This window comes from Balaenoptera physalus (assembly GCF_965194825.1).
Source record: "Balaenoptera physalus genome assembly, chromosome: 1".
In the NCBI taxonomy this organism is placed as follows: Eukaryota; Metazoa; Chordata; class Mammalia; order Artiodactyla; family Balaenopteridae; genus Balaenoptera; species Balaenoptera physalus.
Window position 1 is genome coordinate 22716744 of NC_138882.1, and position 17119 is coordinate 22733862.

Genomic DNA, 17119 nt, shown 5'->3' on the forward strand with positions numbered 1-17119 from the left:
CTACAGACCATCCTGCCTGGTCCTGGGAGAGGGAGGAAACCGGAGGGGATGGGCGCTCTGCATGAGATTTAATTAGACTGAGAAGCAGATAGAGCAGGTTCATATCACCAATATTCTTTCTTAAAGCTGCAATTATGCATCAATCATTCAATACCCCCCAAAAACGGAAGATGGTTGTAGATTAAAACCAGAAAAATGAGGACCCTGGTTGAATCCTCACTCAAATAAACCAACTGTAAAAGTATATTTTTAAGTCAATCAAGGAGACTTGAATATAGACTGGTTATTAGATGTGATTAAAGAATTATTGCTAATTTTGTTAAGTTGGATAATAGTATTGTGGCTGTGTAATAAAATGTCCTTTGCTGGAGATGCACAGTATAGGGTAAAATGTCATGATATCTGCAATGTACTTTCACAAAAACTTCTTCAGCAAAATTCTTCAGCAAAAATGACAAAACAAATATGGTAAAATATTAAAAATCATTCACTGTAATGGATAATACATGGGACTTCAGTATACAGTCCTTTTATTTATATGTTGTTGATATTTATTGATATATATATTGATTTTATATATTATTATTATATATCTTGATATTTATATATCAATAATGTATAAATATGTAAATGTGTACATAAACATATAAATGTATAACAATAAATAAATAACAATACATAAAATCATTTTAATAGAAATAAATTTATAAAATATAAGAATGTAGATATAACAAATATTAAAAAAGAAAAAGCAAGTTTCAGCAGATGGCAGTAAATTGCTGGGTCTCCACATGCCTGCACCCCTGGCTCTGCTCCAGAGTACAGCAGGGAGCTGGGAGAAGGATCATCAGCCTTCACAAGACCTTCATAACTCAGTGGCTGGGACAATATCCCCTGCCTCATTTCCATCCCCCATGAAGCCCTATGTTTAATCAACGGGTGAAGCAGACACAGGCCTCCCAAAATTGTAAGGAGTCAACATGTGTATTTACAGCTTGCAAACTCCAAATCATCACCCTCTCCCCCACTAGAAGATGGGCCCTCCTTCTCCACACAGCTGCCACTAGTAAGTGACTACTGCTATCCTTCCCAAAGACTGCGATATGACAGATACGCGTCAGACAGGATTGAAGGCAGGTGGGATTCAGGACGCTTCTCTCCATCCTTGTCTGTATCACACAGATGGGCTCCACAGTCACCCTGTCTATAACATGGAGCTGAGGAGCAGGGCAAAGGTGGCAGGTAGGTGTCCCCGCACTAGGTCCTTCCTGACACTGTCTGTTCTGCAGTGCAGAGAGAGGTTAGGGGGTGGGGTGTCTTGGTTGTCTCCTGTCCAATTACATGAACTCTCCAGGTCAACCCAGCCCATCAATCAAAGGGAAGGGTTCATGTATGAAGGGAGATGTCGACCGGGGGCTGGGATCCCCCGTGGAAGAAAAGCAGGGACGCGTGGGCTGGGTTGTGGGGTTTGGCCGTGTCCTGGAGCCACAGCGGAAGCGATGACAGGATCAGGGCTTGCGGGAAACTGGAACATCGAAAGCTGAAAAGATGCTGGGCATCTGAGAGGCTGCGCAGCGTGACGCTTGGAGTGAGAGGCACGAAGTCAGCCTAGGTGGCAGAGCGAGAACAGCTGATGCAGGACTTTGTTCTGTGCCCCGATGCCCCAGCCCGGAGGAGTAGCGGCTGGCTTTAGGGAGGCCGTGAGGAACGGAGGCGAGCCCCGAGCAGGGCGGGGGCCTCCACCAGCTGCGCCCCGGGCAGGACGCACAGGATGCCCCGCGAGCCGGTGCTGTCGGGACCTTGGCGGGAAGAGCCCCCTGCTGCGTGTGGCAGGGCCACCGGCTTCTCCCAGCCCTGCTCAACGCTGCTTCTGCGATTGTGCATAACTACCGAGACCCCTGCTTGGGCCGGTGACGTGAGCAGAAAGCTAATAATGCGTGACTCGAAGCTCTCACGGGAAAGGGGACTTGCTAGAGGTGGCCTTGCTGGTGTGGAATTACCCAGAATATTCGATACCCCCTGACCACCTCCCTCCGCGGTGTCAGGTTCCATGCTCCCGGAGGTCTAAGTTGAGTCTGGGGGTGGCATGGTGGCGTGTGTGTCCTCACGTTGACTAGTGAGGAAACAAGCTCGGCCTTTAAGAGATGTGGCGGGGCTCTGCAGCGAGGGAGGATGGCGAGGAACAGAAGCAGGCTCACCCTGACCCCCACCGCTGCCTCAAGCCTCCTTCCGAGCTGCTTCACTCTCCTTCCAGAAAGTGGGGAACCCGAGAGCCGCCACAGATTCTCTGCACGAATCAAAGACCCGCCGACACGGGAGGCGGCCCACTGGAGGCAATAACTCCCTCTGCTCCTGGCATGGGGGTGGGGAGGAGCCTGGGGAGGGAGCGGCTCAGCAGGGGACCCCGCAGGGGACACAGCTTCTCCTTCCCGCCATCCCCCCCTCCAGCCCTTCACCCGCCCACGGAGACTGGCTGTAACGCACCCAAACATCAGCACTTCCCCTCTGGGGCTGCCGGGAATTGCAGTGAGGGACCACTGCAAACCCATCCTCTCTACTGGGAAAACAAAGTGGGGCCCAAGTGCTACAGTACCTCCTCATTTGCAAAGGAAAGGACACGGGTTTCGTCCATTGAGCACCTACTCTGTGCCAGGCACTGTTCTAGGCTCTGGGGGAATTAAGAACACTCTGCATTCACAGACCGTCCACAGGAACAGGGAAGACGTGAAACACGTGAACGCAATAACGTGGGGAGGGCTCGGCCGGGGAAGCGCAGGAGCCTCCCTGGGGGATCCACGCCGAGGCGCCACCATCCAGCAGGGGCTGATCTTTCCTGAGATGCAGCCACATAGAGGGGCGATGAAGAGGCCATACCAAAAAGCAGCACCTCTGCTGCCTTAATTCAGGGGGCAGAAAGGAGCATACTGCAAACTCTCAGGTGTTTAAGAGGAAAGCTATGCAGTGTTAAGATTCTTAGCTGGCCTCACAGGCTGTACTGGTAAGAAGTCCCCAGAACAACACTTCCCTGAGACTGGGACCCCCAAAGCAAATCCATTTTGTAACTAAGCTGTTTTTTGGGGTTTTTTTGTTTGGTTTGGTTTTTTTTGCTTACCAGACTATTCCCTGAAGTAGCTTGTAGGCCTGAAAAATAAAACTACCTGTTGCCAGCTGATTATAACACAGTCCTTTCAATTTAGGCAGCCACGCTATATTTGAAATGTAAAGGAGAACTGCTTTGTAGTACTTTATTTTTAAACAATGGTGTGGGTCAGGGACTTGTACCTGGCTAGTGAGCATCAGACTAACACCACCTGGGCCGACAGGGGCAGGCTGGGTGGTATCCCCAGGCAGCCTGAGGGCAGCTGGACATACACCTGCTGGGTCCTGCTGATGACCCAGGTGATGAAAGCTCCCTCATACTTCTGACTACACGTGGAAGGACCTCTTTACTTCTGGGACCCACAGGCTGCCAAACAAATATAGCTCCTTCTCCACCCTCCGATAACTGAACTTTCCCTGCAGGGGCGCCGTCCCAGAGCCTCTCCCTGAGGGGTGAGATCCCAGAGCTCCCACAGCCCCCTTCAGTTAAGGGCCTACCCCTTCCCCCCGCTGGGCCTTGGGAGAGTTGAAGACAGCATTAAAGCTGACTGGTGTTCAGTCAGAATGGCCATCAACAAAAAGTCTACAAATAATAAAAGCTAGAGAGGGTGTGGAGAAAAGGGAATCTTTTTACACTGGGAATGTAAATTGGTGCAGCCACTATGGAAAACAGTATGAAAGATCCTTAAAAAACTAAAAATAGAGCTACCATATGATCCAGCAACCCCACTCCCGGATATATATCCAGGGAAAAAAAAGAAAACACTAATTCAAAAAGATCCATGCACCCCAATGTTCATAGCAGCACTGTTTACAATAGCCAAGACATGGAAACAAACTAAGTGTCCACCAATAGATGAATGGATAAAGAAGATGTGGTTTATATATATATACACACAATGGAATACTGCTCAGCCATAAAAAGAACAAAATAACGCCATTTGCAGCCACATGGATACAATCAGAGATTATCATACTGAGTGAAGTAAGTCAGAAAGAGAAAGACAAATACCATATGATCTCACTTACATTTGGAGTCTAAAATATGACACAAATGAACCTATTTACAAAGCAGATACAGACTCCCAGACATAGAGAACAGACTTGAGGTTGCCAAGGGGGAGGAAGGGGGGAGGGATGGCTTGGGAGACTGAAGTTAGCAGATGCAAACTATTATATATAGAGTAGATAAACAAAAAGGTCCTACTGTTTAGCACAGGGAACTATATTCAATATCTTGTAATAACCTATAATGGAAAATAATCTGAAAAAATATATATATATAACTAAATCACTTTGCTCTACACATGAAACTAACACAATATTGTAAATCAACTATACTTCAAAGAAAAAAACTGATGGCTGTTATACCATACTTATAAATCATGTTCCTATAAGGAACGTTCATCCAGCTCTACTTCTGGAGGTCAAAAATTAATCCTTAATCAGACTAATAGAGAGGCCAAGGCATAAATGTGTGTTTTCTCTCCAGTAGGTCACAGCTATGGGCTGAATGGTTGTATCCCCTTCAAATTCATACCTTGAAACCCCACCCCCTAACGTGGTAGTATCAGGAGGTGGGACCTGGGGGGTTAATTAGGGTTAGATAAGGTCATGAGGGTGGGCTCCTCATGAATGGGATTAGTGTTCTTCCAAGAATCATGAGAGAGCTTGCTTCCCCTCTGCTCTCCACCCTGTGAGGACACAATGAGAAGTCTATAGTCTGAAAGAGGTCTCCAGAACCCAACTATGCTGCTCTGATCTCGGACTTCTAGCCTCCAGAACTGTGAGAAAATGTGTCTGTTTTTTATAAGCCACCTGGTCTCTGGTATTTGCTCAGACAGCCCAAACTGACTAAGACACTCATCTTCCTGTACACTTCATTTCCAACATCTGCGTATGAGAGTCAGCTCTGTCTCCAACTACCCATTAGGACACTAGGCTATGGCACCTATTTTCTTACCAACAACAAAGATCGTTGTGTTCCGCCATGAGCAAAACTAACCTGAACTGCATTTCCCCTCAAGCTACTTGTCAGGTAAGAATTCCCCTCAGCAAGAATTTTCCTATCCTTTCCTTTCCTTTAGCCCATGCTGACCTGCAGTATAGCAATTTCTCCCGTCTGCGTGTGAGGAAGAAAGGCCTCTCCCCCCAGCAGACCCTCCCTGCACCCTCCTCGGAAGGGCGGGAGCAGCTCCTTTCCTGAAGGCAGTCCCCGGAGGCAGTTTAATCTATAGCAGACCTTTCCTCCAAGAAATTCACCCACATTTCCCATCTTTCAGCAGCTTTGGGCTGCATCATTGCTCAAGAACATCTTTTCTAAAGCAGAAACACCCCAGGGCACCCCCCCAGATTACATATCACTAGAGGAAGGCAGAAACCATTTTGGCCCCCAACTTTAATTAATTTCTGTCTCTCCATTGTGCTCTGGGATCAGCTTAAATGCTGCTGAAAGAGATCTCGGGCTCCCCGGACTGCTCCAGTGGGACAGGCCAGGATCTCAGGGAACAACAAACGGCAAGGAAGAGATGAATAACCAGTGAATGCCCCCTTGAGGATAGATGTTCACAAAACTGTAAAGAAAGGGAGAAAAGAGGCAGGCAGGCTGGCAGGGAGCGTCACCGATGTCCAGAACCCTGGGTCAGACCAACACACAGCACAGCCACTGCAAAAGAAGGAGATCGGGATGAGCTCAGGGGTCCTCAGGAGCTGGTGTGACTGCGCCAGAGGCACTCTCCTGCCTCACGTGGTATGACTTGCTCTAGCTGCGTCCTCCAGTAAGTGCCTTGCTCAACAGGAGGAAGCAAGGAAGCCCTTAACTAGGTCACTACCCCCTGAGCCAGAGCCCCATGGAAAAGTGACTTAGGAAAAGCTTAGCCCCAAAGGGACTTCCAAAAGTTTCAGGTTCAACACTATTGAGCGGGTGTTTGTAGACATCCACAGACATGCTTCCAGGAAGGCCTTCCCTAGATCACTGAAAGGGGTCAATGACGTTCCCATTCTAGAGGAGAAAAGAAGTGGTTGTACCCAGACAGCTAGGCAGGGCCAGGAGTAACCTGGTGCTCTAGTTCCTCTGCCTGAGAAGCAGGTCAAGGGCAATGCCTCCTGGCCTGGCCCCTCAGGACATGCCCACACCTGCATCCCCACGGGCCAATAAAGGCCCTGCTGCATAGGCTGCAGCCCTCCACAGGGGAAGGGCACGACGTTGTCAGCGTAAGACATTATGGGCTTTGTACACAGTAATTTACACCCATTTATTTTGCATCTGCACTCTACCTTGTTGCAATTTAATTCTTTGTTTCTGATATCCTTCTATACGTCAATCAAAGATGCCTGGTCCTAAAAGTTAGGCACTTTAAATTGTACCTACCACCTACAATTCCATCCAAATTAATAAGAGCTTGCATCCTTGAAATGATTTGAAATGTAACTGTCGCTTTATCTTTAAAACAACAACAATAATAATAATTATAAATAAAAATATTTGAAAGATTGATGACAATCACACTCCTCCTGGCAATGCCTACCATAGAACATGCATTGTATCCGCATGGAAATAAGACAAGTCAGTGTGAATTAACAGCGCTCAGCATCAATACCATCCAAGAATGTTCAAGTACCATCAGCAAGCAGTTTATCGAAACCACTTACCTCTGCCAGAGAGAGCCGGACAATGCCATTCTGGTCCTTGTCCAGAAGGCTGAACAGTTCTAGAATGCCAGAGAAGGAATGAAATCAGATGGGGATGTTCCTGGACTTTGGAACAGCCAGGGAGCCGTCTCTGTCCACCCCACCTGGTACCTTCCCCCGGCCCCTGCACCCTTCCCAGCTCCCACTTAGCTTCAGGGACCCCGAAAAGCTAGATCTGGATCCAGTGCCCAGGGTGAGGGTTTTAGACAGCAGATGTCCCCCTGCCGAATTAGACAAACTTCCAGATGTGAGCAGAGAAGGTCCTTTTGCCATCTCCACCCTCAGAAGCTCTAGAAACTTGCAATTCTTTCAACAGAGGTAGGGGATGGGGTCATGGAACAGAGGTGGTTGCCCCATTTGTGGGTAATCCAGTCACTGACTTTTCCCCGTTAGAATTTACACTTCCCAGCCCTCACTGGAAGGAAAACTCCCTCCCTTAATATGATACCTTAGCATGAGTCCAAGGGGGCACTAGGCCATCTATAGGCTTCCAGAAGGGGACCCCTCTTCCCTCCCTGGGAGGTGACACACGCTCTCAATATGATCCCCATGGAGGCATAGATGTTAAAAGCCATTTAAGGACCGTTGCTGGGACTCATTCATTTGGCCCAGTGACTGCATGTAGTAGGTGCACAACAATCTTTTTAAACCTCCCAGAGGAGGAAGCACCTTGGGCGTGGCCAGCTTGGGCTTCCTCAGCACCTTTAGTTTCTGCTTCCCCTCCCCCAAGGATGCCACAGTTTCTGAAGCCTGTCTGGTTCTGCTTGCTGGCCCTGCCCCCTGCCCCTCTCCGCACCTCAGGAGAAATGAGATAGGGTTAAAGGAGAGAGTGACTCACTGAAGAGGGTCTCCAGGCGGATCATACAAGCAAGGAAGCTGTCAAAGTCGATGCCAAGTTTGCTGCATGCATACCGCATGGCGATGGTCTGCTGTACCTGGTTGTTGAGGGTGAAACCTATGGGCAGAGGGGGGGCCAAGGTTATAGGTGCAGTGGGGGGCTTGGCCCTGTCTACAGCAGAAGTCAGGGCTGACTCAGGCCTGACGCTGCCCCCTTCAAAAGATACCAGAAGGGTCTGGTCATCCAATCAGTCTCCTTTTAGATAATCCTCAACAGGATGAGCCTTCTCCCTGATCCAAGAATAAGGCCTGTAGCTCCAGCACTAACTCAGCTGTGCATCACATTGGCCACAGCAAGAAAAAACAGGGACGGTGAGGGGACGGCATCTCCTGCCCATCCCCTTCACAGCCCCGTCCCCTGTGATTGCTGTCACCTTCCCAGTAACAGGCAAAGTCCTTGGAAAAAGTCTAAAGAATCCAGCAATATTCCCTCCTCCCCAGATAAGGAAGGTGCTCAACAAATATTTGTTGTCACATATAAGGTAACTACTGCTGATGGTCATTAGCAACCATCATATTAAGAATGTTTAAAATGAGCACATCTTGGGACTTCCCTGGTGGTCCAGTGGTTGGGACTCCATGCTCTCAATGCAGGGGGCCCGAGTTCAATCCCTGGTCGGGGCACTAGATCCCCCCATGCTGCAACTAAGGATCCTGCATGCCGCAACTGAGACCTGGTGCAGCCAAATAAATAAAGAAATATTTTCAAAATAATTAAAACTAAATAAAATGAACACATCTAGGGGACTTCCCTGGTGGTCTATTGGTTAAGAATCTGCCTTCCAATGCAGAGGACGCAGGTTCGATCCCTGGTTGGGGAACTAAGATCCCACATGCCACAGGGCAACTAAGCCCATGCACCACAACTGCTAAGCTCTCACGCCACAACTAGAGAGCCCGCGTACTACAACTACAGAGCTCTCGCACTCTGGAGCCCACGCGCCACAACAAAAGATCCTGTGTACCGCAACTAAGACCCGACACAGTCAAAAATAAATAAAGGGAAGGAGGAGCTTCAAGATGGCGGAAGAGTAAGACACGGAGATCACCTTCCTCCCCACAAATACATCAGAAATACATCTACATGTGGAACAACTCCTACAGAACACCTACTGAAAGCTGGCAGAAGACGTCAGACCTCCCAAAAGGCAAGAAACTCCCCACGTACCTGGGTAGGGCAAAAGAAAAAAGAAAAAACAGAGACAAAAGAATAGGGACAGGACCTGCACCAGTGGGAGGGAGCTGTGAAGGAGGAAAGGTTTCCACGCACTAGGAGCCCCTTCGCGGGCGGAGACTGCGGGTGGCGGAGGGGGGAAGCTTCGGAGCCACGGAGGAGAGCGCAGCAACAGGGGTGCGGAGGGCAAAGCGGAGAGATTCCCGCACGGAGGCTCGGCGCCGAGCAGCACTCACCAGCCTGAGAGGCTTGTCTGCTCACCCGCCGGGGCGGGCGGGGCTGGGAGCTGAGGCTCGGGCTTCGGTCGGATCCCAGCGAGAGGACTGGGGCTGGTGGCGTGAAGACAGCCTGAAGGGGTTAACGCACCACGGCTAGCCGGGAGGGAGTCCGGGGAAAAAGTTTGGAACTGCTGAAGAGGCAAGAGACTTTTTCTTGCCTCTTTGTTTCCTGGTGCGCGAGGAGAGGGGATTCAGAGTGCCGCCTAAACGAGCGCCAGAGACAGGCGCGAGCCGCGGCTCTCAGCGCGGACCCCAGAGACGGGCAGGAGACGCTAAGGCTGCTGCTGCCGCCACCAAGAAGCCTGTGTGCGAGCGCAGGTCACTCTCCACACCGCCCCTCCCGGGAGCCGGCGCAGCTCGCCACGGCCAGGGGACAACTTCCGCGGGAGAACGCACGGCACGCCTCAGGCTGCTGCAACGTCACGACGCCTCTGCCGCCGCAGGCTCGCCCCGCCTCCTCTGTACCCCTCCCTCCTCCCCCCCCACCCCCGGCCTGAGTGAGCCAGAGCCCCCAAAGCAGCTGCTCCTTTAACCCCGTCCTGTCTGGGCGGGAAACAGACGCCCTCAGGTGACCTACATGCAGAGGCGGGTCCAAATCCAAAGCTGAACCCCGGGAGCTGTGCGAACAAAGAAGAGAAAGGCAAATTTCTCCCAGCAGACTCAGGAGCAGCGGATTAAAGCTCCACAAACAACTAGATGTACCTGCATCTGTGGAATACCTGAATAGACAACGAATCATCCCAAATTGAGGAGGTGGACTTTGGGAGCAACGATATATATATATATTTTTCCCTTCTTCTCTTTTTGTGAGTGTGTATGTGTATGCTTCTGTGTGTGATTTTGTCAGTATAGCTTTGCTTTTACCATTTGTCCTAGGGGTTCTGTCTGTTCGGTTTTTTTTTTTTTTAGTATAGTTTTCAGCACTTGTTATCATTGGTGGATTTGTTTTTTCGTTTGGTTGTTCTCTTCTTTCTTTCTTTCTTTTTTTTAATTACTTTAAAAAAAATTTTTTTTAATTATTTTTGTTTCTAATTTTAATTATTTTATTTTATCTTTTTCTTTCCTTCTTTCTTTTTTTCCCCCTTTTATTCTGAGCTGTGTGGACGACAGGCTCCTGGTGCTCCAACCAGGTGTCAGGACTCTGCCTCTGAGGTGGGAGAGCCAAGTTCAGGACATTGGTCCACCAGAGACCTCCCAGCACCATGTAATATCCAACAGCAAAAATCTCCCAGAGATCTCCATCTCAGTGTCAAGACCCAGCTCCACTCAATGACCAGCAAGCTACAGTGCAGCACACCCTATGCCAAACAACGAGCAAGACAGGAACACAACCCCACCCATTAGCAGAGAGGCTGCCTAAAATCATAATAAGGTCACAGACACCCCAAAACACACCACCAGATGTGGACCTGCCCACCAGAAAGACAAGATTCAGCCTCATCCACCAGAACACAGGCACTAGTCCCCTCCACCAGGAAGCCTACACAACCCACTGAACCAACTTTAGCCACTGGGGCCAGACACCAAAAACAACAGAAACTACGAACCTGCAGCCTGCAAAAAGGAGACCCCAAACACAGTAAGTTAAGCAAAATGAGAAGACAAAGAAATACACAGCAGATGAAGGAGCAAGGTAAAAACCCACCAGACCTAACAAATGAAGAGGAAATAGGCAGTTTACCTGAAAAATAATTCAGAATAATGACAGTAAAGATGATCCAAAATCTTGGAAATAGAATGGAGAAAATACAAGAAACGTTTGACAAGGACCTAGAAGAACTAAAGAGCAAACAAACAATCATGAACAACACAATAAATGAAATTAAAAATTCTCTAGAAGGGATCAATAGCAGAATAACTGAGGCAGAAGAACGGATAAGTGACCTGGAAGATAAAATAGTACAAATAACTACTACAGAGCAGAATAAAGAAAAAATGAAAAGAATTGAGGACAGTCTCAGAGACCTCTGGGACAATATTAAATGCACCAACATTCGAATTATAGGGGTCCTAGAAGAAGAAGAGAAAAAGAAAGGGACTGAGAAAATATTTGAAGAGGTTATACCTGAAAACTTCCCTAATATGGAAAAGGAAATAGTTAATCAAGTCCAGCAAGCACAGAGAGTCCCATACAGGATAAATCCAAGGAGAAACACGCCAACACACATATTAATCAAACTATCAAAAATTAAATACAAAGAAAAAATATTAAAAGCAGCAAGGGAAAAACAACAAATAACATACAAGGGAATCTCCATAAGGTTAACAGCTGATCTTTCAGCAGAAACTCTGCAAGCCAGAAGGGAGTGACAGGACATATTTATAGTGATGAAAGGGAAAAACCTACAACCAAGATTACTCTACCCAGCAAGGATCTCATTCAGATTCGACGGAGAAATTAAAACCTTTACAGACAAGCAAAAGCTAAAGGAATTCAGCACCACCAAACCAGCTTTACAACAAATGCTAAAGGAACTTCTCTAGGCAGGAAACACAAGAGAAGGAAAAGACTTACAGTAACAAACCCAAAACAATTAAGAAAATGGTAATAGGAACATACATATCAATAATTACCTTAAATGTAAATGGATTAAATGCTCCAACCAAAAGACATAGACTGGCTGAATGGATACAAAAACAAGACCCATATATATGCTGTCTACAGGAGACCCACTTCAGACCTAGGGACACATACAGACTGAAAGTAAGGGGTTGAAAAAAGAAAGCTGGAGTAGCAATTCTCATATCAGACAAAATAGACTTTAAAATAAAGACTATTACAAGAGACAAAGAAGGACACTACATAATGATCAAGGGATCAATCCAAGAAGAAGATATAACAATTGTAAATATTTATGCACCCAACATAGGAGCACCTCAATACGTAAGGCAAATACTAACAGCCATAAAAGGGGAAATCGACAGTAACACAATCATAGTAGGGGACTTTGACACCCCACTTTCACTAATGGAGAGATCATCAAAAATGAAAATAAATAAGGAAACACAAGCTTTAAATGATACATTAAACAGGATGGACTTAATTGATATTTATCGGACATTCCATCCAAAAACAACAGAATACACTTTCTTCTCAAGTGCTCATGGAACATTCTCCAAGATAGATCATATCTTGGGTCACAAATCAAGCCCTGGTAAATTTAAGAAAATTGAAATTGTATCAAGTATCTTTTCTGACCACAATGCTATGAGACTAGATATCAATTACAGGAAAAAATCTGTAAAAAATACAAACACATGGAGGCTAAACAATACACTACTTAATAACCAAGCGATCACTGAAGAAATCAAAGAGGAAATCAAAAAATACCTAGAAACAAATGACAATGAAAACATGACGACCCAAAACCTATGGGATGCAGCAAAAGCAGTTCTAAGAGGGAAGTTTATAGCAATACAATCCTACCTTAACAAACAAGAAACATCTCAAATAAACAACCTAACCTTACACCTAAAGCAATTAGAGAAAGAAGAACAAAAAAGCCCCATAGTTAGCAGAAGGAAAGAAATCATGACGATCAGAACAGAAACAAATGAAAAATAAATGAAGGAAATGATAGCAAAGACCAATAAAACTAAAAGTTGGTTCTTTGAGAAGATAAGCAAAATTGATAAACCATTAGCCAGACTCATCAAGAAAAAAAGGGAGAAGACTCAAATCAATAGAATTAGAAATGAAAAAGGAGAAGTAACAACTGACAATGCAGAAATACAAAGGATCATGAGAGATTACTACAAGCAACTATATGCCAATAAAATGGACAACCTGGAAGAAATGAACAAATTCTTAGAAATGCACAACCTTCCAAGACTGAACCAGGAAGAAATAGAAAATATGAACAGACCAATCACAGCACTGAAATTGAGACTGTGATTAAAAATCTTCCAACAAACAAAAGCCCAGGACCAGATGGCTTCACAGGTGAATTCTCTCAAACATTTAGAGAACTGCTACCACCCATCCTTCTCAAACTCTTCCAAAATATAGCAGAGGGAGGAACACTCCCAAACTCATTCTACGAGGTCACCATCACCCTGATACCAAAACCAGACAAAGATGTCACAAAAAAAGAAAACTACAGACCAATATCACTGATGAACATAGATGCAAAAATGCTCAAGAAAATACTACCAAACAGAATCCAACAGCACATTAAAAGGATCATACACCATGATCAAGTGGGGTTTATGCCAGGAATGCAAGGATTCTTCAATATATGCAAATCAATCAATGTGATACACCATATTAACAAATTGAAGGAGAAAAACCATATGATCATCTCAATAGATGCAGAGAAAGCTTTTGACAAAATCCAACACCCATTTATGATAAAAACCCTCCAAAAAGTTGTCAAAGAGGGAACTTACCTCAACATAAAAAGGCCATATATGACAAACCCACAGCCAACATTGTCCTCAATGGTGAAAAACTGAAACCATTTCCACTAAGATCAGGAACAAGACAAGGTTGCCCACTCTAACCACTATTATTCAACATAGTTTTGGAATTTTTAGCCACAGAAATCAGAGAATAAAAAGAAATAAAAGGAATACAAATCAGAAAAGAAGAAGTAAAGCTGTCACTGTTTGCAGATGACATGATACTATACATAGAGAATCCTAAAGATGCTACCAGAAAACTGCTAGAGCTAATCAATGAATTTGGTAAAGTTGCAGGATACAAAATTAATGCACAGAAATCTCTTGCATTCCTATACACTAATGATGAAAAATCTGAAAGTGAAATTAAGAAAACACTCTCATTTACCATTGCAACAAAAAGAATAAAATACCTAGGAATAAACCTACCTAAGGAGACAAAAGACCTGTATGCAGAAAATTATAAGACACTGATGAAAGTAATTAAAGATGATACAAATAGATGGAGAGATATACCATGTTCTTGGGCTGGAAGAACCAACATTGTGAAAATGACTATACTACCAAAAGCAATCTACAGATTCAATGCAATCCCTATCAAACTACCAATGGCATTTTTCACATAACTAGAACAAAAAATTTCACAATTTGTATGGAAACACAAAAGACCCCGAATAGCCAAAGCAATCTTGAGAAAGAAAAACGGAGCTGGAGGAATCAGGCTCCCAGACTTCAGACTATACTACAAAGCTACAGTAAGCAAGATAGTATGGTACTGGCACAAAAACAGAAATATAGATCAGTGGAACAGGATAGAAACCCCAGAGGTAAACCCATGCACATATGGTCACCTTATCTTTGATAAAGGAGGCAAGAATATACAATGGAGAAAAGACAGCCTCTTCAATCAGTGGTGCTGGGAAAACTGGACAGCTTCATGTAAAAGAATGAAATTAGAACACTCCATAACACCATACACAAAAATAAACTCAAAATGGATTAAAGACCTAACTGTAATGCCAGACACTATAAAACTCTTAGAGGAAAACATAGGCAGAACACTCTATGACATAAGTCACAGCAAGATCCTTTTTGACCCACCTCCTAGAGAAAGGGAAATAAAAACAAAAATCAACAAATGGAACCTAATCAAACTTAAAAACTTTTGCACAGCAGGGGAAACCATAAAAAAGACGAAAAGACAACCCTCAGAATGGGAGAAAATATTTGCAAACGAAGCAACTGACAAAGGATTAATCTCCAATATTTACAAGCAGCTCATGCAGCTCAATATCAGAAAAACAAACAACCCAATCCAAAATGGGCAGAAGACCTAAATAGACATTTCTCCAAAGAAGATACACAGATTGCCAACAAACACATGAAAGAATGTTCAACATCATTAATCATTAGAGAAATGCAAATCAAAACTACAATGCGATATCATCTCACACCGGTCAGAATGGCCATCATCAAAAACTCTGCAAACAATAAATGCTGGAGAGGGTGTGGAGAAAAGGGAACCCTCATACACTGTTGGTGGGAATGTAAATTGATACAGCCACTATGGAGAACAATATGGAGGTTCCTTAAAGAACTAAAAATAGAACTACCATACGACCCAGCAATCCCACTACTGGGCATATACCCTGAGAAAACCATAATTCAAAAAGAGTCATGTACCACAATGTTCATTGCAGCTCTATTTACAATAGCCAGGACATGGAAGCAACCTAAATGTCCATTGACAGATGAATGGATAAAGAAGATGTGGCACATATATACAATGGAATATTACTCAGCCATAAAAAGAAATGAAATTGAGTTATTTGTAGTGAGTTGGATTGACATAGAGTCTGTCATACAGAGTGAAGTATGTCAGAAAGAGAAAAACAAATACCGTATGCTAACACATATATATGGAATCTAAAAAAAAAAAAATGGTCATGAAGAACCTAGGGGCAAGATGGTAATAAAGACGCAGACCTACTAGAGAATGGACTTGAGGACACAGGGAGGGGGAAGAGTAAGCTGGGACAAAGTGAGAGAGTGGCATGGACATATATACACTACCAAATGTAAAATAGATAGCTAGTGGGAAGCAGTCACATAGCACAGGGAGATCAGCTCGGTGCTTTGTGACCAGCTAGAAGGGTGGGATAGGGAGTCTGGGAGGGAGGGAGATGCAAGAGGGAAGAGATATGGGGATATATGTATATGTATAACTGATTCACTTTGTTATAAAGCAGAAACTAACACACCATTGTAAAGCAATTATACTTTAATAAAAATGTTAAAAATAAATAAATAAAAGTTTTTAAAAATTAAAATAGGGGCTTCCCTGGAGGCGCAGTGGTTGAGAATCTACCTGCCAATGCAGAGGACACGGGTTCGAGCCCTGGTCTGGGGGGATCCCACATGCCGCGGAGCAACTGGGCCCGTGAGCCACAATTACTGAGCCTGCGCGTCTGGAGCCTGTGCTCCGCAACAAGACAGGCCGCGATAGTGAGAGGCCCGCGCACCGCGATGAAGAGTGGCCCCCGCTCGCCACAACTAGAGAAAGCCCTCACACAGAAACGAAGACCCAACACAGCCAAAAATAAATAAATTAATTAATTAATTTAAAAAATAAAATAAAATAAAAAAGTGAGCACATCTGGGTCTCAAGACCTTGTCTACAGGATGCGTCTTCACCTGCCTTCTTGAGGGCTGTCCTCATCTCGTGGGCATTAATGGTCCCCGAGTGGTTATAATCAGTTTCCCGATAGATCTCCTAAAGCAGGAGAAAAATTCCAGGTAGAAAACAGCTTTTTGTGGCCCCTGCAGAACCATCTCCCTCCACCCCACCACTTCCTCAGAAGGCCAGGGACACCCTCAGAGAAGGCTTCACTGATTCCTCCCAAGAAGTTTCCAGAACAAAAATAAGAGCTTGGGCTGAGGGCCGGTGCTAGTCCTTTTGCCCTGTGAACAGGGGAACTTCCTGTGACAGCACCGGCACATTGACAGCACTTCCGTTGACAACACTGGCAATCTCTCATTGCCTCCTTAGTCCTTCCTGAACAGTGTGCCCAGGTTTGGTGTTGCCTTTGACCATGATGAAGGATCTAGTCAGACCAGGGCAGGAAATATATCAGGAATGGGTGTCACGGAAGGCGAGGGGCTAGAAACAGAACAGAGGCCAGTGACAAGAGCCCAGAATATGCACAACAGGGAGAGAGGGGTTGGTTACCAGATACTTCTGAATCTTCAACCAGAGCGTCTTGAATTCCACCAGCCCCAAGGTGTCTGTCCCATTGCTCTAAGCAGGTTAAAGGCCAACATGATCAAGCCCAGATTCTACATGCTCTATGGATTTCGTTCTCTTGTGACCTTGCACAGTGAGTGTCTTAAGACCTCAGTGAACATCCGTGTCTGTAGTAAGCAGGGCCCTGGGGGTCACGGTGGGAAAGGTTGGTGGGAGACATATTCAAATAAAGATTAAAGAGTCAAACACTCACCAAGGCCCTCCTTTGAGGTCAGGTACAGAGCTAGGAGCAAAGGGCAAGTCAGGAGCCTAACGCCCTCCATTCATTAGCATCCA

General features: G+C 45.4%; 1 protein-coding gene across 1 annotated transcript in view; it reads right to left on the minus strand.

The window, feature by feature from the left end:
- Window positions 1–673: 673 nt before the first annotated feature.
- The window catches only part of CAPN8 (calpain 8), a gene marked incomplete at its 5' end in the record, with an annotated part of 80718 nt that continues 64272 nt past the window's right edge, over window positions 674–17119 (minus strand). The window contains 5 exon segments of the mRNA XM_082436739.1: window positions 674–5764; window positions 6751–6809; window positions 7628–7744; window positions 16234–16312; window positions 16769–16837. Of these exon segments, the coding sequence (XP_082292865.1) occupies window positions 5741–5764; window positions 6751–6809; window positions 7628–7744; window positions 16234–16312; window positions 16769–16837 (348 nt within the window). The 3' untranslated portion in view covers window positions 674–5740.